Raw genomic sequence first — 22,744 nt, 5'->3', positions numbered from 1 at the left:
ATATATTCAAGGACACAGAGAGACAGATTATCAGAGATATATTAAAGGACACAGAGAGACAGATTATCAGAGATATATTAAAGGACACAGAGAGACAGATTATCAGAGATATATTAAAGGACACAGAGAGACAGATTATCAGAGATGTTTTAAAGGACACAGAGAGACAGATTATCAGAGATGTTTTAAGGGTACCATGTATTAAAGCAATATCAAGACTCCAAACACCCGAGGAACACCTTCAATTATAGAGGGATGGTTGAATATGAAAAGATGTTGAAATGTTGTACATTTTACTATTTTACTCCCCTGTCTCTCTCTCTTCCTCTGTCATTCTCTGTTTCTCTCTCTCTCTCTCCTCTCTCTCTCTCTCTCTCTCTCTCTCTCTCTCTCTCTCTCTCTCTCTCTCTCTCTCTCTCTCTCTCTCTCTCTCTCTCTCTCTCCCTCTCTCTCTGTTTGTCTCTCTCTCTCTCTCTCTCTCTCTCCTCTCTCTCTCTCTCTCTCTCTCTCTCCTCTCTCTCTCTGTTTGTCTCTCTCTCTCTCTCTCTCTCTCTCTGTCTCTCTCTACCTCTCCTCTCTCTCTCTATTTCTCTCTCTCTCTCCCTACTTCTCTCTCTCTGTCTCTCTCTCGCTCTGTCTCTGTCTCTCTCTACCTCTCCTTCTCTCTCTCTCTCTATTTCTCTCTCTATTTCTCTATATTTCTCTCTCTATTTCTCTCTCTCTCTCTCTCTCTCTCTCTCTCTCTCTCTCTCTATCTCTCCTCTCTCTCTCTCTCTCTCTCTCTCTCTCTCTTTCTCTCTCTCAGGCCACCAAAAGAAGATGATGTTAGCAGTGAGGAGACTGGGGAAGTTCCAGAGAGGAGAGAGTATCTCTCAGCCTTCTACCCCTCCTTCTGGCTCCACCCCTCCTTCTGGCTCCACCCCTCCATCCTCCTCCACTCCTCCCCCCTCTACCCCACTTCCCTCCACTGGGAGGGGTCAAAGGCCCCCCCTCACTAAACCCCGGCCAGGGATTGAGTCCCCAACACACACACCCTCCCCACCTCACACTCCCACCAAGACCCACAAGGCTCGAGCCAACCCCTCCACCCAGCCCCCGCCAGCTGATTCGCCAGTCCAAGAAGGGGGTGTGTCTGTTCCTTTACTCTGTCTGCCAATGGAGGAGGAGCATCGGCGAACTCACAGCCTGATTGGCTACTCGGGGTACGAAGCCGATGCCCTCTCGGTTACAGACTTCGCCCCTAGATACGCCACGGTCTGCCGCAGCAGCTCGGCTCAACGCTCCGACCCCAATGACGCAACTGTCAACCGCAGCCAATCATCAGTCACGCTGCGGCCCAGGAGGAAAGGCCGGCCCCCGACTCCGCCGAAACGGTCGTGTTCCTCCATCTCCGGGGGCGACGGGCTGGGGGAGGGGCTGGGGGTAGTAGGGATCAGGGAGAGGAGAGCCAGCGACTGTGGAGGGCTGGTGGAGAGGAGGGGGGAGGGGGGGCTGGTGAGGTCAGAGGGGGCGGGGGGGAGCGTCCGGAGCATCGCCGCCATGTTGGAGACATCGATGGGAGGAGTTGGTCCTGGAGGGGGAGGGGCCAAGACCCTGCCCAGAACCATGGGAGGCAGAGGCAGCTACCTCAACCCTACACAGGTCTGTCTGTCTGTCTGTCTGTCTGTCTGTCTGTCTATCTGTCTGTCTGTCTGTCTGTCTGTCTATCTATCTGTCTGTCTGTCTGTCTTCAACACCCACCATCTCATGTTCAGATACAATAAACCTGAAACATTATTTTCATCTCTGACAAATTAAGCTAATTGATTGCACCCAAATTGGCCATTTTAATGAATAGGATTCAGATTATATTCATTAATATAGAAACCAACATCTGATTGGACCAAACTAGTTCCTACCGCTAAACCTGACATGGTCAAAGCCCCCTCCCCTAGTGGTCAAAGCCCCCTACCCTAGGGGTCAAAGCCCCCAACCCTAGGGGTCAAAGCCCCCTACCCTAGGGGTCAAAGCCCCCAACCCTAGGGGTCAAAGCCCCCTACCCTAGGGGTCAAAGAACCCAACCCTAGTAATCCCACCCACAGACCCCTACCCTAGGGGTCAAAGCACCCAACCCTAGGGGTCAAAGCCCCCAACCCTAGGGGTCAATCCCACCCACAGACCCCTACCCTAGGGGTCAATCCCACACACAGACCCCTACGCTAGGCCAATGCCACCCACAGACCCCTACCCTAGGGGTCAATCCCACACACAGACCCCTACCCTAGGCCAATCCCACACACAGACCCCTACGCTAGCGGCCAATCCCACCCACAGACCCCTACCCTAGGGGCCAATCCCACCCACAGACCCCTACCCTAGCGGCCAATCCCACCCACAGCCCCCTACCCTAGGGGCCAATCCCGCCCACAGACCCCTACCCTAGGGGCCAATCCTACCCACAGACCCCTACCCTAGGGGCCAATCCCACCCACAGACCCCTACCCTAGCGGCCAATCCCACCCACAGACCCCTACCCTAGCGGCCAATCCCACCCACAGACCCCTACCCTAGCGGCCAATCCCACCCACAGACCCCTACCCTAGCGGCCAATCCCACCCACAGACCCTTGCCCTAGCGGCCAATCCCACCCACAGACCTGGGGTCTCATGTGTAATCGTCGCCAGGCCGGGTCAGGTGGTCTGGGGTCTCATGTGTAATCGTCACCAGGCCGGGTCAGGTGGTCTGGGGTCTCATGTGTAATCGTCGCCAGGCCGGGTCAGGTGGTCTGGGGTCTCATGTGTAATCGTCACCAGGCCGGGTCAGGTGGTCTGGGGTCTCATGTGTAATCGTCGTCAGGCCGGGTCAGGTGGTCTGGGGTCTCATGTGTAATCGTCGTCAGGCCGGGTCAGGTGGTCTGGGGTCTCATGTGTAATCGTCGCCAGGCCGGGTCAGGTGGTCTGGGGTCTCATGTGTAATCGTCGCCAGGCCGGGTCAGGTGGTCTGGGGTCTCATGTGTAATTGTCGCCAGGCCGGGTCAGGTGGTCTGGGGTCTCATGTGTAATCGTCGCCAGGCCGGGTCAGGTGGTCTGGGGTCTCATGTGTAATGTTTGTATAACCCGCCAGGTTAGTCCGGCGGCGTTGCGTCGTCAGGCCGGGTCAGGTGGTCTCGGGTCTGATGATGATATCATGAATCGGCGTCGGACCATCAGCGGTCCGCTCACCGACCAGACAGACTCCGCCCAGATCCAGTTCCCACGGCAACACACTGAGCTACGCCCAGAACCCCGTCCACGCTCCACGGTCGTCACGCCGACAGGAGAAGGGCTTATTACGGATGGAACAGCGACCATCAACCGAAGGTACATCAGTCTATCAGTCAAACTCTATCAGTCTATCTCTACCAGTCTATCAGTCTAACTCTATCAGTCTATCAGTCTAACTCTATCAGTCTATCTCTACCAGTCTAACTCTATCAGTCTATCAGTCTAACTCTATCAGTCTAACTCTATCAGTCTATCAGTCTAACTCTATCAGTCTATCAGTCTAACTCTATCAGTCTATCTCTACCAGTCTAACTCTATCAGTCTATCAGTCTAACTCTATCAGTCTATCTCTACCAGTCTAACTCTATCAGTCTAACTCTATCAGTCAAACTCTATCAGTCTAACTCTATCAGTCTAACTCTATCAGTCTAACTCTACCAGTCTAACTCTACCAGTCTAACTCTATCAGTCTAACTCTACCAGTCTAACTCTATCAGTCTATCAGTCTAACTCTATCAGTCTAACTCTACCAGTCTAACTCTATCAGTCTAACTCTATCAGTCTAACTCTACCAGTCTAACTCTATCAGTCGAACTCTATCAGTCTAACTCTACCAGTCTAACTCTACCAGTCAAACTCTATCAGTCTATCTCTACCAGTCTAACTCTACCAGTCTAACTCTATCAGTCTAACTCTACCAGTCTAACTCTATCAGTCTATCAGTCTAACTCTATCAGTCTAACTCTATCAGTCTAACTCTATCAGTCTATCAGTCTAACTCTATCAGTCTATCAGTCTAACTCTATCAGTCTAACTCTATCAGTCTAACAGTCTAACTCTATCAGTCTAACTCTATCAGTCTAACTCTATCAGTCTAACAGTCTAACTCTATCAGTCTAACTCTACCAGTCTAACTCTATCAGTCTAACTCTATCAGTCTATCAGTATAACTCTATCAGTCTAACTCTATCAGTCTAACTCTATCAGTCTAACTCTATCAGTCTAACTCTATCAGTCTAACTCTACCAGTCTAACTCTATCAGTCTATCAGTCTAACTCTACCAGTCTAACTCTATCAGTCTATCAGTCTAACTCTATCAGTCTAACTCTATCAGTCTAACTCTATCAGTCTATCAGTCTAACTCTATCAGTCTATCAGTCTAACTCTATCAGTCTAACTCTATCAGTCTAACTCTACCAGTCTAACTCTATCAGTCTAACTCTACCAGTCTAACTCTACCAGTCTAACTCTATCAGTCTAACTCTACCAGTCTAACTCTATCAGTCTATCAGTCTAACTCTATCAGTCTAACTCTACCAGTCTAACTCTATCAGTCTAACTCTATCAGTCTAACTCTACCAGTCTAACTCTATCAGTCGAACTCTATCAGTCTAACTCTACCAGTCTAACTCTACCAGTCAAACTCTATCAGTCTATCTCTACCAGTCTAACTCTACCAGTCTAACTCTATCAGTCTAACTCTACCAGTCTAACTCTATCAGTCTATCAGTCTAACTCTATCAGTCTAACTCTATCAGTCTAACTCTATCAGTCTATCAGTCTAACTCTATCAGTCTAACTCTATCAGTCTAACAGTCTAACTCTATCAGTCTAACTCTATCAGTCTAACTCTATCAGTCTAACAGTCTAACTCTATCAGTCTAACTCTACCAGTCTAACTCTATCAGTCTAACTCTATCAGTCTATCAGTCTAACTCTATCAGTCTAACTCTATCAGTCTAACTCTATCAGTCTAACTCTATCAGTCTATCAGTATAACTCTATCAGTCTAACTCTATCAGTCTAACTCTATCAGTCTAACTCTATCAGTCTAACTCTATCAGTCTAACTCTACCAGTCTAACTCTATCATTCTATCAGTCTAACTCTACCAGTCTAACTCTATCAGTCTATCAGTCTAACTCTATCAGTCTAACTCTATCAGTCTAACTCTACCAGTCTAACTCTATCAGTCTAACTCTATCAGTCTATCAGTCTAACTCTACCAGTCTATCAGTCTAACTCTATCAGTCTATCAGTCTAACACTATCAGTCTATCAGTCTAACTCTATCAGTCTATCAGTCTAACTCTATCAGTCTAACTCTACCAGTCTAACTCTATCAGCCTAACTCTATCAGTCTATCAGTCTAAATCTATCAGTCTAACTCTATCAGTCTAACTCTATCAGTCTAACTCTATCAGTCGAACTCTATCAGTCGAACTCTATCAGTCTAACTCTATCAGTCTAACTCTATCAGTCTAACTCTACCAGTCTAACTCTATCAGTCTAACTCTACCAGTCTAACTCTACCAGTCTAACTCTATCAGTCTAACTCTACCAGTCTAACTCTATCAGTCTATCAGTCTAACTCTATCAGTCTAACTCTACCAGTCTAACTCTATCAGTCTAACTCTATCAGTCTAACTCTACCAGTCTAACTCTATCAGTCGAACTCTATCAGTCTAACTCTACCAGTCTAACTCTACCAGTCAAACTCTATCAGTCTATCTCTACCAGTCTAACTCTACCAGTCTAACTCTATCAGTCTAACTCTACCAGTCTAACTCTATCAGTCTATCAGTCTAACTCTATCAGTCTAACTCTATCAGTCTAACTCTATCAGTCTATCAGTCTAACTCTATCAGTCTATCAGTCTAACTCTATCAGTCTAACTCTATCAGTCTAACAGTCTAACTCTATCAGTCTAACTCTATCAGTCTAACAGTCTAACTCTATCAGTCTAACTCTACCAGTCTAACTCTATCAGTCTAACTCTATCAGTCTATCAGTCTAACTCTATCAGTCTAACTCTATCAGTCTAACTCTATCAGTCTAACTCTATCAGTCTAACTCTATCAGTCTAACTCTACCAGTCTAACTCTATCAGTCTATCAGTCTAACTCTACCAGTCTAACTCTATCAGTCTATCAGTCTAACTCTATCAGTCTAACTCTATCAGTCTATCAGTCTAACTCTATCAGTCTAACTCTATCAGTCTAACTCTACCAGTCTAACTCTATCAGTCTAACTCTATCAGTCTATCAGTCTAACTCTACCAGTCTATCAGTCTAACTCTATCAGTCTATCAGTCTAACACTATCAGTCTATCAGTCTAACTCTATCAGTCTATCAGTCTAACTCTATCAGTCTATCAGTCTAACTCTATCAGTCTAACTCTATCAGTCTAACTCTACCAGTCTAACTCTATCAGCCTAACTCTATCAGTCTATCAGTCTAACTCTATCAGTCTAACTCTATCAGTCTAACTCTATCAGTCTAACTCTATCAGTCTAACTCTATCAGTCTAACTCTACCAGTCTAACTCTATCAGTCTATCAGTCTAACTCTACCAGTCTAACTCTATCAGTCTATCAGTCTAACTCTATCAGTCTAACTCTATCAGTCTAACTCTATCAGTCTATCAGTCTAACTCTATCAGTCTATCAGTCTAACTCTATCAGTCTAACTCTATCAGTCTAACTCTACCAGTCTAACTCTATCAGTCTAACTCTACCAGTCTAACTCTACCAGTCTAACTCTATCAGTCTAACTCTACCAGTCTAACTCTATCAGTCTATCAGTCTAACTCTATCAGTCTAACTCTACCAGTCTAACTCTATCAGTCTAACTCTATCAGTCTAACTCTACCAGTCTAACTCTATCAGTCGAACTCTATCAGTCTAACTCTACCAGTCTAACTCTACCAGTCAAACTCTATCAGTCTATCTCTACCAGTCTAACTCTACCAGTCTAACTCTATCAGTCTAACTCTACCAGTCTAACTCTATCAGTCTATCAGTCTAACTCTATCAGTCTAACTCTATCAGTCTAACTCTATCAGTGTATCAGTCTAACTCTATCAGTCTAACTCTATCAGTCTAACAGTCTAACTCTATCAGTCTAACTCTATCAGTCTAACAGTCTAACTCTATCAGTCTAACTCTACCAGTCTAACTCTATCAGTCTAACTCTATCAGTCTATCAGTCTAACTCTATCAGTCTAACTCTATCAGTCTAACTCTATCAGTCTATCAGTATAACTCTATCAGTCTAACTCTATCAGTCTAACTCTATCAGTCTAACTCTATCAGTCTAACTCTATCACTCTATCAGTATAACTCTATCAGTCTAACTCTATCAGTCTATCAGTATAACTCTATCAGTCTAACTCTATCAGTCTAACTCTATCAGTCTAACTCTATCAGTCTAACTCTATCAGTCTAACTCTACCAGTCTAACTCTATCAGTCTATCAGTCTAACTCTACCAGTCTAACTCTATCAGTCTATCAGTCTAACTCTATCAGTCTAACTCTATCAGTCTAACTCTATCAGTCTATCAGTCTAACTCTATCAGTCTAACTATCAGTCTAACTCTACCAGTCTAACTCTATCAGTCTAACTCTATCAGTCTATCAGTCTAACTCTACCAGTCTATCAGTCTAACTCTATCAGTCTATCAGTCTAACACTATCAGTCTATCAGTCTAACTCTATCAGTCTATCAGTCTAACTCTATCAGTCTATCAGTCTAACTCTATCAGTCTAACTCTACCAGTCTAACTCTATCAGCCTAACTCTATCAGTCTATCAGTCTAACTCTATCAGTCTAACTCTATCAGTCTAACTCTATCAGTCTAACTCTATCAGTCTAACTCTATCAGTCTATCAGTCTAACTCTATCAGTCGAACTCTATCAGTCTAACTCTATCAGTCTAACTCTATCAGTCTAACTCTACCAGTCTAACTCTATCAGTCTAACTCTACCAGTCTAACTCTACCAGTCTAACTCTATCAGTCTAACTCTACCAGTCTAACTCTATCAGTCTATCAGTCTAACTCTATCAGTCTAACTCTACCAGTCTAACTCTATCAGTCTAACTCTATCAGTCTAACTCTACCAGTCTAACTCTATCAGTCGAACTCTATCAGTCTAACTCTACCAGTCTAACTCTACCAGTCAAACTCTATCAGTCTATCTCTACCAGTCTAACTCTACCAGTCTAACTCTATCAGTCTAACTCTACCAGTCTAACTCTATCAGTCTATCAGTCTAACTCTATCAGTCTAACTCTATCAGTCTAACTCTATCAGTCTATCAGTCTAACTCTATCAGTCTATCAGTCTAACTCTATCAGTCTAACTCTATCAGTCTAACAGTCTAACTCTATCAGTCTAACTCTATCAGTCTAACTCTATCAGTCTAACAGTCTAACTCTATCAGTCTAACTCTACCAGTCTAACTCTATCAGTCTAACTCTATCAGTCTATCAGTCTAACTCTATCAGTCTAACTCTATCAGTCTAACTCTATCAGTCTAACTCTATCAGTCTAACTCTATCAGTCTATCAGTATAACTCTATCAGTCTAACTCTATCAGTCTAACTCTATCAGTCTAACTCTATCAGTCTAACTCTACCAGTCTAACTCTATCAGTCTATCAGTCTAACTCTACCAGTCTAACAGTCTAACTCTATCAGTCTAACTCTACCAGTCTAACTCTATCAGTCTAACTCTATCAGTCTATCAGTCTAACTCTATCAGTCTAACTCTATCAGTCTAACTCTATCAGTCTAACTCTATCAGTCTAACTCTATCAGTCTATCAGTCTAACTCTATCAGTCTAACTCTATCAGTCTAACTCTACCAGTCTAACTCTATCAGTCTAACTCTATCAGTCTATCAGTCTAACTCTACCAGTCTATCAGTCTAACTCTATCAGTCTATCAGTCTAACTCTATCAGTCTATCAGTCTAACTCTATCAGTCTATCAGTCTAACTCTATCAGTCTATCAGTCTAACTCTATCAGTCTAACTCTATCAGTCTAACTCTACCAGTCTAACTCTATCAGCCTAACTCTATCAGTCTATCAGTCTAACTCTATCAGTCTAACTCTATCAGTCTAACTCTATCAGTCTAACTCTATCAGTCTATCAGTCTAACTCTATCAGTCTATCAGTCTAACTCTATCAGTCTAACTCTATCAGTCTAACTCTACCAGTCTAACTCTATCAGCCTAACTCTATCAGTCTATCAGTCTAACTCTATCAGTCGAACTCTATCAGTCGAACTCTATCAGTCTAACTCTATCAGTCTAACTCTATCAGTCTAACTCTATCAGTCTATCAGTCTAACTCTATCAGTCTATCAGTCTAACTCTATCAGTCTAACTCTATCAGTCGAACTCTATCAGTCTAACTCTATCAGTCTAACTCTATCAGTCTTACTCTATCAGTCTAACTCTATCAGTCTAACTCTATCAGTCTATCAGTCTAACTCTATCAGTCGAACTCTATCAGTCTAACTCTATCAGTCTAACTCTATCAGTCTATCAGTCTAACTCTATCAGTCTATCAGTCTAACTCTATCAGTCTAACTCTATCAGTCTAACTCTACTAGTCGAACTCTATCAGTCTAACTCTATCAGTCTAACTCTATCAGTCTAACTCTATCAGTCTAACTCTATCAGTCTAACTCTATCAGTCTAACTCTATCAGTCTATCAGTCTAACTCTATCAGTCTAACTCTACCAGTCTATCAGTCTAACTCTATCAGTCTAACTCTATCAGTCTAACTCTATCAGTCTATCAGTCTAACTCTATCAGTCTATCAGTCTAACTCTATCAGTCTAACTCTATCAGTCTAACTCTACCAGTCGAACTCTATCAGTCTAACTCTATCAGTCTAACTCTATCAGTCTAACTCTATCAGTCTAACTCTATCAGTCTAACTCTACCAGTCTAACTCTATCAGTCTATCAGTCTAACTCTACCAGTCTAACTCTATCAGTCTAACTCTATCAGTCTATCAGTCTAACTCTATCAGTCTATCAGTCTAACTCTATCAGTCTAACTCTATCAGTCTAACTCTACCAGTCTAACTCTATCAGTCTAACTCTATCAGTCTATCAGTCTAACTCTACCAGTCTATCAGTCTAACTCTATCAGTCTATCAGTCTAACTCTATCAGTCTATCAGTCTAACTCTATCAGTCTATCAGTCTAACTCTATCAGTCTATCAGTCTAACTCTATCAGTCTAACTCTATCAGTCTAACTCTACCAGTCTAACTCTATCAGCCTAACTCTATCAGTCTAACTCTATCAGTCTAACTCTATCAGTCTAACTCTATCAGTCTAACTCTATCAGTCTATCAGTCTAACTCTATCAGTCTATCAGTCTAACTCTATCAGTCTATCTCTATCAGTCTAACTCTACCAGTCTAACTCTATCAGCCTAACTCTATCAGTCTATCAGTCTAACTCTATCAGTCGAACTCTATCAGTCGAACTCTATCAGTCTAACTCTATCAGTCTAACTCTATCAGTCTAACTCTATCAGTCTATCAGTCTAACTCTATCAGTCTAACTCTATCAGTCGAACTCTATCAGTCTAACTCTATCAGTCTAACTCTATCAGTCTAACTCTATCAGTCTAACTCTATCAGTCTATCAGTCTAACTCTATCAGTCTAACTCTATCAGTCTAACTCTATCAGTCTATCAGTCTAACTCTATCAGTCTATCAGTCTAACTCTATCAGTCTAACTCTATCAGTCTAACTCTATCAGTCTAACTCTATCAGTCTATCAGTCTAACTCTATCAGTCTATCAGTCTAACTCTATCAGTCTAACTCTATCAGTCTATCAGTCTAACTCTACCAGTCTATCAGTCTAACTCTAACTCTATCAGTCTAACTCTATCAGTCTAACTCTATCAGTCTAACTCTATCAGTCTATCAGTCTAACTCTATCAGTCTATCAGTCGAACTCTATCAGTCTAACTCTATCAGTCTAACTCTATCAGTCTAACTCTATCAGTCTATCAGTCTAACTCTATCAGTCTATCAGTCTAACTCTATCAGTCTATCAGTCTAACTCTATCAGTCTAACTCTATCAGTCTATCAGTCTAACTCTACCAGTCTATCAGTCTAACTCTAACTCTATCAGTCTAACTCTATCAGTCTAACTCTATCAGTCTAACTCTATCAGTCTATCAGTCTAACTCTATCAGTCTATCAGTCGAACTCTATCAGTCTAACTCTATCAGTCTAACTCTATCAGTCTAACTCTATCAGTCTATCAGTCTAACTCTATCAGTCTATCAGTCTAACTCTATCAGTCTAACTCTATCAGTCTATCAGTCTAACTCTATCAGTCTATCAGTCGAACTCTATCAGTCTAACTCTATCAGTCTAATTATACCAGTCTAACTATACCAGTCTAACTCTACCAGTCTAACTATATCAGTCTAATTATACCAGTCTAACTATACCAGTCTAACTATACCAGTCTAACTCTATCAGTCTAACTATACCAGTCTAACTCTACCAGTCTAACTCTATCAGTCTATCAGTCTAACTCTACCAGTCTAACTCTACCAGTCTAACTCTATCAGTCTAACTCTACCAGTCTAACTCTATCAGTCTAACTCTATCAGTCTAATTATACCAGTCTATCAGTCTAACTCTATCAGTCTATCAGTCTAACTCTATCAGTCTATCAGTCTAACTCTATCAGTCTAACTCTATCAGTCTATCAGTCTAACTCTATCAGTCTATCAGTCTAACTCTATCAGTCTATCAGTCTAACTCTATCAGTCTAACTCTATCAGTCTAACTCTACCAGTCTAACTCTATCAGTCTATCAGTCTAACTCTATCAGTCTAACTCTACCAGTCTAACTCTATCAGTCTATCAGTCTAACTCTATCAGTCTAACTCTATCAGTCTATCAGTCTAACTCTATCAGTCTAACTCTATCAGTCTATCAGTCTAACTCTATCAGTCTAACTCTATCAGTCTAACTCTACCAGTCTAACTCTATCAGTCTAACTCTATCAGTCTATCAGTCTAACTCTATCAGTCTAACTCTATCAGTCTAACTCTATCAGTCTAACTCTATCAGTCTAACTCTATCAGTCTATCAGTCTAACTCTATCAGTCTAACTCTATCAGTCTAACTCTATCAGTCTATCAGTCTAACTCTATCAGTCTAACTCTATCAGTCTAACTCTATCAGTCTAACTCTATCAGTCTAACTCTATCACTCTATCAGTATAACTCTATCAGTCTAACTCTATCAGTCTATCAGTATAACTCTATCAGTCTAACTCTATCAGTCTAACTCTATCAGTCTAACTCTATCAGTCTAACTCTATCAGTCTAACTCTACCAGTCTAACTCTATCAGTCTAACTCTATCAGTCTATCAGTCTAACTCTACCAGTCTATCAGTCTAACTCTATCAGTCTATCAGTCTAACACTATCAGTCTATCAGTCTAACTCTATCAGTCTATCAGTCTAACTCTATCAGTCTATCAGTCTAACTCTATCAGTCTAACTCTATCAGTCTAACTCTACCAGTCTAACTCTATCAGCCTAACTCTATCAGTCTATCAGTCTAACTCTATCAGTCTAACTCTATCAGTCTAACTCTATCAGTCTAACTCTATCAGTCTAACTCTATCAGTCTAACTCTACCAGTCTAACTCTATCAGTCTATCAGTCTAACTCTACCAGTCTAACTCTATCAGTCTATCAGTCTAACTCTATCAGTCTAACTCTATCAGTCTAACTCTATCAGTCTATCAGTCTAACTCTATCAGTCTATCAGTCTAACTCTATCAGTCTAACTCTATCAGTCTAACTCTACCAGTCTAACTCTATCAGTCTAACTCTACCAGTCTAACTCTACCAGTCTAACTCTATCAGTCTAACTCTACCAGTCTAACTCTATCAGTCTATCAGTCTAACTCTATCAGTCTAACTCTACCAGTCTAACTCTATCAGTCTAACTCTATCAGTCTAACTCTACCAGTCTAACTCTATCAGTCGAACTCTATCAGTCTAACTCTACCAGTCTAACTCTACCAGTCAAACTCTATCAGTCTATCTCTACCAGTCTAACTCTACCAGTCTAACTCTATCAGTCTAACTCTACCAGTCTAACTCTATCAGTCTATCAGTCTAACTCTATCAGTCTAACTCTATCAGTCTAACTCTATCAGTGTATCAGTCTAACTCTATCAGTCTAACTCTATCAGTCTAACAGTCTAACTCTATCAGTCTAACTCTATCAGTCTATCACTATCAGTATAACTCTATCAGTCTAACTCTATCAGTCTAACTCTATCAGTCTAACTCTATCAGTCTAACTCTACCAGTCTAACTCTATCAGTCTATCAGTCTAACTCTACCAGTCTAACAGTCTAACTCTATCAGTCTAACTCTACCAGTCTAACTCTATCAGTCTAACTCTATCAGTCTATCAGTCTAACTCTATCAGTCTAACTCTATCAGTCTAACTCTATCAGTCTAACTCTATCAGTCTAACTCTATCAGTCTATCAGTCTAACTCTATCAGTCTAACTCTATCAGTCTAACTCTACCAGTCTAACTCTATCAGTCTAACTCTATCAGTCTATCAGTCTAACTCTACCAGTCTATCAGTCTAACTCTATCAGTCTATCAGTCTAACTCTATCAGTCTATCAGTCTAACTCTATCAGTCTATCAGTCTAACTCTATCAGTCTATCAGTCTAACTCTATCAGTCTAACTCTATCAGTCTAACTCTACCAGTCTAACTCTATCAGCCTAACTCTATCAGTCTATCAGTCTAACTCTATCAGTCTAACTCTATCAGTCTAACTCTATCAGTCTAACTCTATCAGTCTATCAGTCTAACTCTATCAGTCTATCAGTCTAACTCTATCAGTCTAACTCTATCAGTCTAACTCTACCAGTCTAACTCTATCAGCCTAACTCTATCAGTCTATCAGTCTAACTCTATCAGTCGAACTCTATCAGTCGAACTCTATCAGTCTAACTCTATCAGTCTAACTCTATCAGTCTAACTCTATCAGTCTATCAGTCTAACTCTATCAGTCTATCAGTCTAACTCTATCAGTCTAACTCTATCAGTCGAACTCTATCAGTCTAACTCTATCAGTCTAACTCTATCAGTCTTACTCTATCAGTCTAACTCTATCAGTCTAACTCTATCAGTCTATCAGTCTAACTCTATCAGTCTAACTCTATCAGTCTAACTCTATCAGTCTAACTCTATCAGTCTATCAGTCTAACTCTATCAGTCTATCAGTCTAACTCTATCAGTCTAACTCTATCAGTCTAACTCTACTAGTCGAACTCTATCAGTCTAACTCTATCAGTCTAACTCTATCAGTCTAACTCTATCAGTCTAACTCTATCAGTCTAACTCTATCAGTCTAACTCTATCAGTCTATCAGTCTAACTCTATCAGTCTAACTCTACCAGTCTATCAGTCTAACTCTATCAGTCTAACTCTATCAGTCTAACTCTATCAGTCTAACTCTATCAGTCTATCAGTCTAACTCTATCAGTCTATCAGTCTAACTCTATCAGTCTAACTCTATCAGTCTAACTCTACCAGTCGAACTCTATCAGTCTAACTCTATCAGTCTAACTCTATCAGTCTAACTCTATCAGTCTAACTCTATCAGTCTAACTCTACCAGTCTAACTCTATCAGTCTATCAGTCTAACTCTACCAGTCTAACTCTATCAGTCTAACTCTATCAGTCTATCAGTCTAACTCTATCAGTCTATCAGTCTAACTCTATCAGTCTAACTCTATCAGTCTAACTCTACCAGTCTAACTCTATCAGTCTAACTCTATCAGTCTATCAGTCTAACTCTACCAGTCTATCAGTCTAACTCTATCAGTCTATCAGTCTAACTCTATCAGTCTATCAGTCTAACTCTATCAGTCTATCAGTCTAACTCTATCAGTCTATCAGTCTAACTCTATCAGTCTAACTCTATCAGTCTAACTCTACCAGTCTAACTCTATCAGCCTAACTCTATCAGTCTAACTCTATCAGTCTAACTCTATCAGTCTAACTCTATCAGTCTAACTCTATCAGTCTATCAGTCTAACTCTATCAGTCTATCAGTCTAACTCTATCAGTCTAACTCTATCAGTCTAACTCTACCAGTCTAACTCTATCAGCCTAACTCTATCAGTCTATCAGTCTAACTCTATCAGTCGAACTCTATCAGTCGAACTCTATCAGTCTAACTCTATCAGTCTAACTCTATCAGTCTAACTCTATCAGTCTATCAGTCTAACTCTATCAGTCTAACTCTATCAGTCGAACTCTATCAGTCTAACTCTATCAGTCTAACTCTATCAGTCTAACTCTATCAGTCTAACTCTATCAGTCTATCATCAGTCTAACTCTCTATCAGTCTAACTCTATCAGTCTATCAGTCTAACTCTATCAGTCTAACTCTATCAGTCTAACTCTATCAGTCTAACTCTATCAGTCTATCAGTCTAACTCTATCAGTCTATCAGTCTAACTCTATCAGTCTAACTCTATCAGTCTATCAGTCTAACTCTACCAGTCTATCAGTCTAACTCTAACTCTATCAGTCTAACTCTATCAGTCTAACTCTATCAGTCTAACTCTATCAGTCTATCAGTCTAACTCTATCAGTCTATCAGTCGAACTCTATCAGTCTAACTCTATCAGTCTAACTCTATCAGTCTAACTCTATCAGTCTATCAGTCTAACTCTATCAGTCTATCAGTCTAACTCTATCAGTCTATCAGTCTAACTCTATCAGTCTATCAGTCTAACTCTACCAGTCTATCAGTCTAACTCTAACTCTATCAGTCTAACTCTATCAGTCTAACTCTATCAGTCTAACTCTATCAGTCTATCAGTCTAACTCTATCAGTCTATCAGTCGAACTCTATCAGTCTAACTCTATCAGTCTAACTCTATCAGTCTAACTCTATCAGTCTATCAGTCTAACTCTATCAGTCTATCAGTCTAACTCTATCAGTCTAACTCTATCAGTCTATCAGTCTAACTCTATCAGTCTATCAGTCGAACTCTATCAGTCTAACTCTATCAGTCTAATTATACCAGTCTAACTATACCAGTCTAACTCTACCAGTCTAACTATATCAGTCTAATTATACCAGTCTAACTATACCAGTCTAACTATACCAGTCTAACTCTATCAGTCTAACTATACCAGTCTAACTCTACCAGTCTAACTCTATCAGTCTATCAGTCTAACTCTACCAGTCTAACTCTACCAGTCTAACTCTATCAGTCTAACTCTACCAGTCTAACTCTATCAGTCTAACTCTATCAGTCTAATTATACCAGTCTATCAGTCTAACTCTATCAGTCTATCAGTCTAACTCTATCAGTCTATCAGTCTAACTCTATCAGTCTAACTCTATCAGTCTATCAGTCTAACTCTATCAGTCTATCAGTCTAACTCTATCAGTCTATCAGTCTAACTCTATCAGTCTAACTCTATCAGTCTAACTCTACCAGTCTAACTCTATCAGTCTATCAGTCTAACTCTATCAGTCTAACTCTACCAGTCTAACTCTATCAGTCTATCAGTCTAACTCTATCAGTCTAACTCTATCAGTCTATCAGTCTAACTCTATCAGTCTAACTCTATCAGTCTATCAGTCTAACTCTATCAGTCTAACTCTATCAGTCTAACTCTACCAGTCTAACTCTATCAGTCTAACTCTATCAGTCTATCAGTCTAACTCTATCAGTCTAACTCTATCAGTCTAACTCTATCAGTCTAACTCTATCAGTCTAACTCTATCAGTCTATCAGTCTAACTCTATCAGTCTAACTCTATCAGTCTAACTCTATCAGTCTATCAGTCTAACTCTATCAGTCTAACTCTATCAGTCTAACTCTATCAGTCTATCAGTCTAACTCTATCAGTCGAACTCTATCAGTCGAACTCTATCAGTCTTACTCTATCAGTCTAACTCTATCAGTCTATCAGTCTAACTCTATCAGTCTAACTCTACCAGTCGAACTCTATCAGTCTAACTCTATCAGTCTAACTCTATTAGTCTATCAGTCTAATTATACCAGTCTAACTATACCAGTCTAACTCTACCAGTCTAACTATATCAGTCTAATTATACCAGTCTAACTATACCAGTCTAACTCTACCAGTCTATCAGTCTAACTCTACCAGTCTAACTATATCAGTCTAATTATACCAGTCTAACTATACCAGTCTAACTCTACCAGTCTATCAGTCTAACTCTATCAGTCTATCAGTCTAACTCTACCAGTCTAACTCTATCAGTCTAACTCTATCAGTCTATCAGTCTAACTCTACCAGTCTAACTCTATCAGTCTAACTCTATCAGTCTATCAGTCTAACTCTATCAGTCTAACTCTATCAGTCTAACTCTATCAGTCTAACTCTATCAGTCTAACTCTATCAGTCTAACTCTATCAGTCTATCAGTCTAACTCTATCAGTCTAACTCTACCAGTCTATCAGTCTAACTCTACCAGTCTAACTCTATCAGTCTATCAGTCTAACTCTACCAGTCTAACTCTATCAGTCTATCAGTCTAACTCTACCAGTCTAACTCTATCAGTCTAACTCTATCAGTCTAACTCTACCAGTCTAACTCTACCAGTCTAACTCTATCAGTCTATCAGTCTATCTCTATCAGTCGAACTCTATCAGTCTTACTCTATCAGTCTAACTCTTTCAGTCTAACTCTATCAGTCTAACTCTATCAGTCTAACTCTATCAGTCTAACTCTATCAGTCTAACTCTACCAGTCTACCTCTACCAGTCTAACTCTACCAGTCTATCTCTATCAGTCGAACTCTATCAGTCGAACTCTATCAGTCGAACTCTATCAGTCGAACTCTATCAGTCGAACTCTTTCATTAATATTGGTATGGCCCAGAATATCTTCATTAATATTGGTATGGCCCAGAATTTCCTCATTAATATCAGTATGGCCCAGAATATCCTCATTAATATCAGTATGGCCCAGAGTATCCTCATTAATATTGGTATGGCCCAGAATATCCTCATTAATATCAGTATGGCCCAGAGTATCCTCATTAATATTGGTATGGCCCAGAGTATCCTCATTAATATTGGTGTGGCCCAGAATATCCTCATTAATATCAGTATGGCCCAGAATATCCTCATTACTATTGGTATGGCCCAGAGTATCCTCTTTAATATCAGTTTGGCCCAGAGTATCCTCATTAATATTGGTATGGCCCAGAATATCCTCATTAATATTGGTGTGGCCCAGATTATCCTCATTAATATTGGTATATTCCAGAGTATCCTCATTAATATCGGTATCATTAATATTGGTATGGCCCAGAGTATCCTCATTAATATTGGTATGGCCAGAATATCCTCATTAATATCAGTATGGCCCAGAATATCCTCATTAATATCAGTATGGCCCAGAATATCCTCATTAATATTGATATGGCCCAGAATATCCTCATTAATATTGGTATGGCCCAGAATATCCTCATTAATATCGGTATCATTAATATTGGTATGGCCCAGAATATCATCATTAATATTGGTATGGCCCAGAATATCCTCATTAATATTGGTATGGCCCAGAATATCCTCATTAATATTGGTATGGCCCAGAATATCCTCATTAATATCAGTATGGCCCAGAATATTCTCAATAATATCAGTATGGCCCAGAATATCTTCATTAATATTGGTATGGCCCAGAATATCCTCATTAATATTGGTATCATTAATATTGGTATGGCCCAGAGTATCCTCATTAATATTGGTATCATTAATATTGGTATGGCCCAGAATATCCTCATTAATATCAATATGGCCCAGAATATTCTCATTAATATCAGTATTTTAACTCTATCAGTCTATCAGTCTAACTCTATCAGTCTATTTGTCTAACTCTTCTAGTCTAACTCTATCTGTCTAACTCTATCAGTCTAACTCTAGCAGTCTAACTCTAACTTTAGCAGTCTAACTCTACCAGTCTAACTCTGTCAGTCTATCAGTCTAATCTACCAGTCTAACTCTATCAGTCTAACTATCAGTCTAACTCTACCAGTCTAACTCTATCAGTCTAACTCTACCAGTCTAACTCTATCAGTCTAACTCTACCAGTCTAACTATACCAGTCTAACTCTACCAGTCTAACTCTAACTCTATCAGTCTAACTCTACCAGTCTAACTCTACCAGTCTAACTCTAACTCTACCAGTCTAACTCTACCAGTCTAACTCTACCAGTCTAACTCTAACTCTACCAGTCTAACTCCATCAGTCTAACTCTACCAGTCTAACTCTATCAGTCTAACTCTTCTAGTCTAACTCTACCAGTCTAACTCTATCAGTCTAACTCCATCAGTCTATCAGTCGAACTCTATCAGTCGAACTCTATCAGTCAAACTCTATCAGTCAAACTCTATCAGTCTAACTCTATCAGTCTAACTCTATCAGTCTAACTCTATCAGTCTATCAGTCTAACTCTATCAGTCTAACTCCATCAGTCTATCAGTCTAACTCTATCAGTCTAACTCTATCAGTCTAACTCTATCAGTCTATCAGTCTAACTCTGTCAGTCTAACTCTATCAGTCTAACTCTATCAGTCTAACTCTATCAGTCTAACTCTATCAGTCTAACTCTTTCAGTCTAACTCTATCAGTCTTACTCTACCAGTCTAACTCTATCAGTCTATCAGTCTAACTCTATCAGTCTATCAGTCTAACTCTATCAGTCTAACTCTATCAGTCTAACTCTATCAGTCTAACTCTATCAGTCTAACTCTATCAGTCTAACTCTACCAGTCTAACTCTATCAGTCTACCTCTACCAGTCTAACGCTACCAGTCTATCTCTAGCAGTCTAACTCTATCAGTCGAACTCTATCAGTCTAACTCTACCAGTCTAACTCTACCAGTCTAACTCTATCAGTCTATCAGTCTAACTCTATCAGTCGAACTCTATCAGTCTAACTCTATCAGTCTATCAGTCTAACTCTATCAGTCTAACTCTATCAGTCTAACTCTATCAGTCTAACTCTATTAGTCTAACTCTACCAGTCTACCTCTACCAGTCTAACTCTACCAGTCTATCTCTATCAGTCAAACTCTATCAGTCGAACTCTATCAGTCTAACTCTATCAGTCTAACTCTTTCAGTCTAACTCTATCAGTCTAACTCTATCAGTCTAACTCTATCAGTCTAACTCTATCAGTCTATTTGTCTAACTCTTCTAGTCTAACTCTATCTGTCTAACTCTATCAGTCTAACTCTAGCAGTCTAACTCTAACTCTAGCAGTCTAACTCTACCAGTCTAACTCTGTCAGTCTATCAGTCTAATCTACCAGTCTAACTATATCAGTCTAACTATCAGTCTAACTCTACCAGTCTAACTCTATCAGTCTAACTCTACCAGTCTAACTCTATCAGTCTAACTCTAACTCTAGCAGTTTAACTATACCAGTCTAACTCTACCAGTCTAACTCTACCAGTCTAACTCTAACTCTATCAGTCTAACTCTACCAGTCTAACTCTAACTCTACCAGTCTAACTCTATCAGTCTAACTCTTCTAGTCTAACTCTATCAGTCTAACTCTACTACTCTAACTCTACTACTCTAACTCTATCAGTCTAACTCTACCAGTCTAACTCTAACTCTACCAGTCTAACTCTATCAGTCTAACTCCATCAGTCTAACTCTACCAGTCTAACTCTACCAGTCTAACTCTACCAGTCTAACTCTACTACTCTACTAGTCTAACTCTGTCAGTCTAACTATACCAGTCTAACTCTATCAGTCTAATTCTATCAGTCTAACTCTTCTAGTCTAACTCTACCAGTCTAACTCTACCAGTCTAACTCTATCAGTCTAACTCTAGCAGTCTAACTCTACTAGTCTAACTCTATCAGTCTATTTGTCTAACTCGTCTAGTCTAACTCTACCAGTCTAACTCTACCAGTCTAACTCTAATACTCTAACTCTACCAGTCTAACTCTAACTCTACCAGTCTAACTCTCTCAGTCTAACTCTATCAGTCTAACTCTATCAGTCTAACTCTACCAGTCTAACTCTACCAGTCTAACTCTACCAGTCTAACTCTATTACTCTACTAGTCTAACTCTGTCAGTCTAACTCTATCAGTCTAACTCTATCAGTCTAACTCTACCAGTCTAACTCTACTAGTCTAACTCTACTAGTCTAACTCTATCAGTCTAACTCTACTAGTCTAACTCTACCAGTCTAACTCTATCAGTCTAACTCTATCAGTCTAACTCTACCAGTCTAACTCTACCAGTCTAACTATATCAGTCTAACTCTATCAGTCTAACTCTGCCAGTCTAACTCTGCCAGTCTAACTCTGTCAGTCTAACTCTACCGGTCTATCTCTAGCAGTCTAACTCTACCGGTCTATCTCTAGCAGTCTAACTCTAACTCTACCAGTCTAACTCTACCAGTCTAACTCTACCAGTCTAACTCTATCAGTCGATCAGTCTATCTCTATCAGTCTAATTCTATCCGTCTAACTCTACTACTCTAACTCTATCAGTCTAACTCTACCAGTCTAACTCTATCAGTCTAACTCTACCAGTCTAACTCTACCAGTCTAACTCTATCCGTCTAACTCTATCCGTCTAACTCTACTACTCTAACTCTACCAGTCTAACTCTACCAGTCTAACTCTACCAGTCTATCTCTAGCAGTCTAACTCTAACTCTATCAGTCTAACTCTATCAGTCTAACTCTACCAGTCTAACTCTACCAGTCTAACTCTACCAGTCGAACTCTATCAGTCTAACTCTACCAGTCTAACTCTCAGTCTATCAGTCGAACTCTATCAGTCTAACTATACCAGTCTAACTCTACCAGTCTAATTCTACTAGTCTAACTCTACCAGTCTAACTCTACCAGTCTAACTCTACCAGTCTAACTCTACCAGTCTGTAACAGTTACAATTATATTTATCACTTTAACAGTTATACAGATTCTATTTGATTGATATATCTAAAAGTCAATCTGATTGGTGCCCAGGAGAAAGCCCCACCCCCCCAACTATTCTGACGCAGAGAAGTTCCATCTGACGGAGACAAACACCATTCGGCGACGCCCACGCAGCCGCGAGCACAGCAATGACCAATCAGACAACAGCACAACCACCAGCAGCCAACCAGCGAGCGCCACACCTGGCAGCGGCCAAACAGACAGCAGCAGGAAGAACGTTGACCAACCAGAGAGCAGCAGGAAGAACGTTGACCAACCAGAGAGCAGCATTGACCAATTGCATCACAGCCAGTTGGCCCCCCAGCAGGTGAACGGAGGGGTCGACCAATCTCACCGCATCATCCTGCGGATACGGCCCGGGTCGGAGGCTGAGGGGGAGGTGGCCTCTCGCAGGGAGAGCTGTGATAGGGCAGAAGTCAGGAAGCCGCTGAAGCCGCCGGTGTCGCCCAAACCCTCGATGGTGGCCGTGAGGAGACAGCAGCAGGACCCCCCCACCCCGACCAGACGCGTTCCCTTACCTGGGCCTGAAGCTGACAGTCCTGGTGAGTTTAACCCTGACCTCTGACCCCTGACCTCTGAACCTAACCCAGACGAGACGTGTCCCCTTACCTGGGCCTGAAGCTGACAGTCTTGGTGAGTTTAACCCTGACCTCTGACCCCTGACC

General features: G+C 40.8%; 1 protein-coding gene across 5 annotated transcripts in view; it reads left to right on the top strand.

Moving 5' to 3' along the window:
- The window catches only part of LOC139394522 (caskin-1), a 123,221-nt gene that overhangs the window by 97,066 nt on the left and 3,411 nt on the right, over positions 1 to 22,744 (top strand). For all 5 annotated transcript variants that reach the window (XM_071142612.1, XM_071142611.1, XM_071142610.1 and 2 more), the window contains 3 exons: positions 806 to 1,641; positions 3,103 to 3,338; positions 22,110 to 22,621. In XM_071142612.1, the coding sequence (XP_070998713.1) occupies positions 806 to 1,641; positions 3,103 to 3,338; positions 22,110 to 22,621 (1,584 nt within the window). The remainder of the gene's footprint in view (positions 1 to 805; positions 1,642 to 3,102; positions 3,339 to 22,109; positions 22,622 to 22,744) is intronic.

This window comes from Oncorhynchus clarkii, unplaced genomic scaffold (genome assembly GCF_045791955.1).
Source record: "Oncorhynchus clarkii lewisi isolate Uvic-CL-2024 unplaced genomic scaffold, UVic_Ocla_1.0 unplaced_contig_11241_pilon_pilon, whole genome shotgun sequence".
Lineage (NCBI taxonomy): Eukaryota > Metazoa > Chordata > Actinopteri > Salmoniformes > Salmonidae > Oncorhynchus > Oncorhynchus clarkii.
This window is presented reverse-complemented; position numbering and strand designations above follow the sequence as displayed.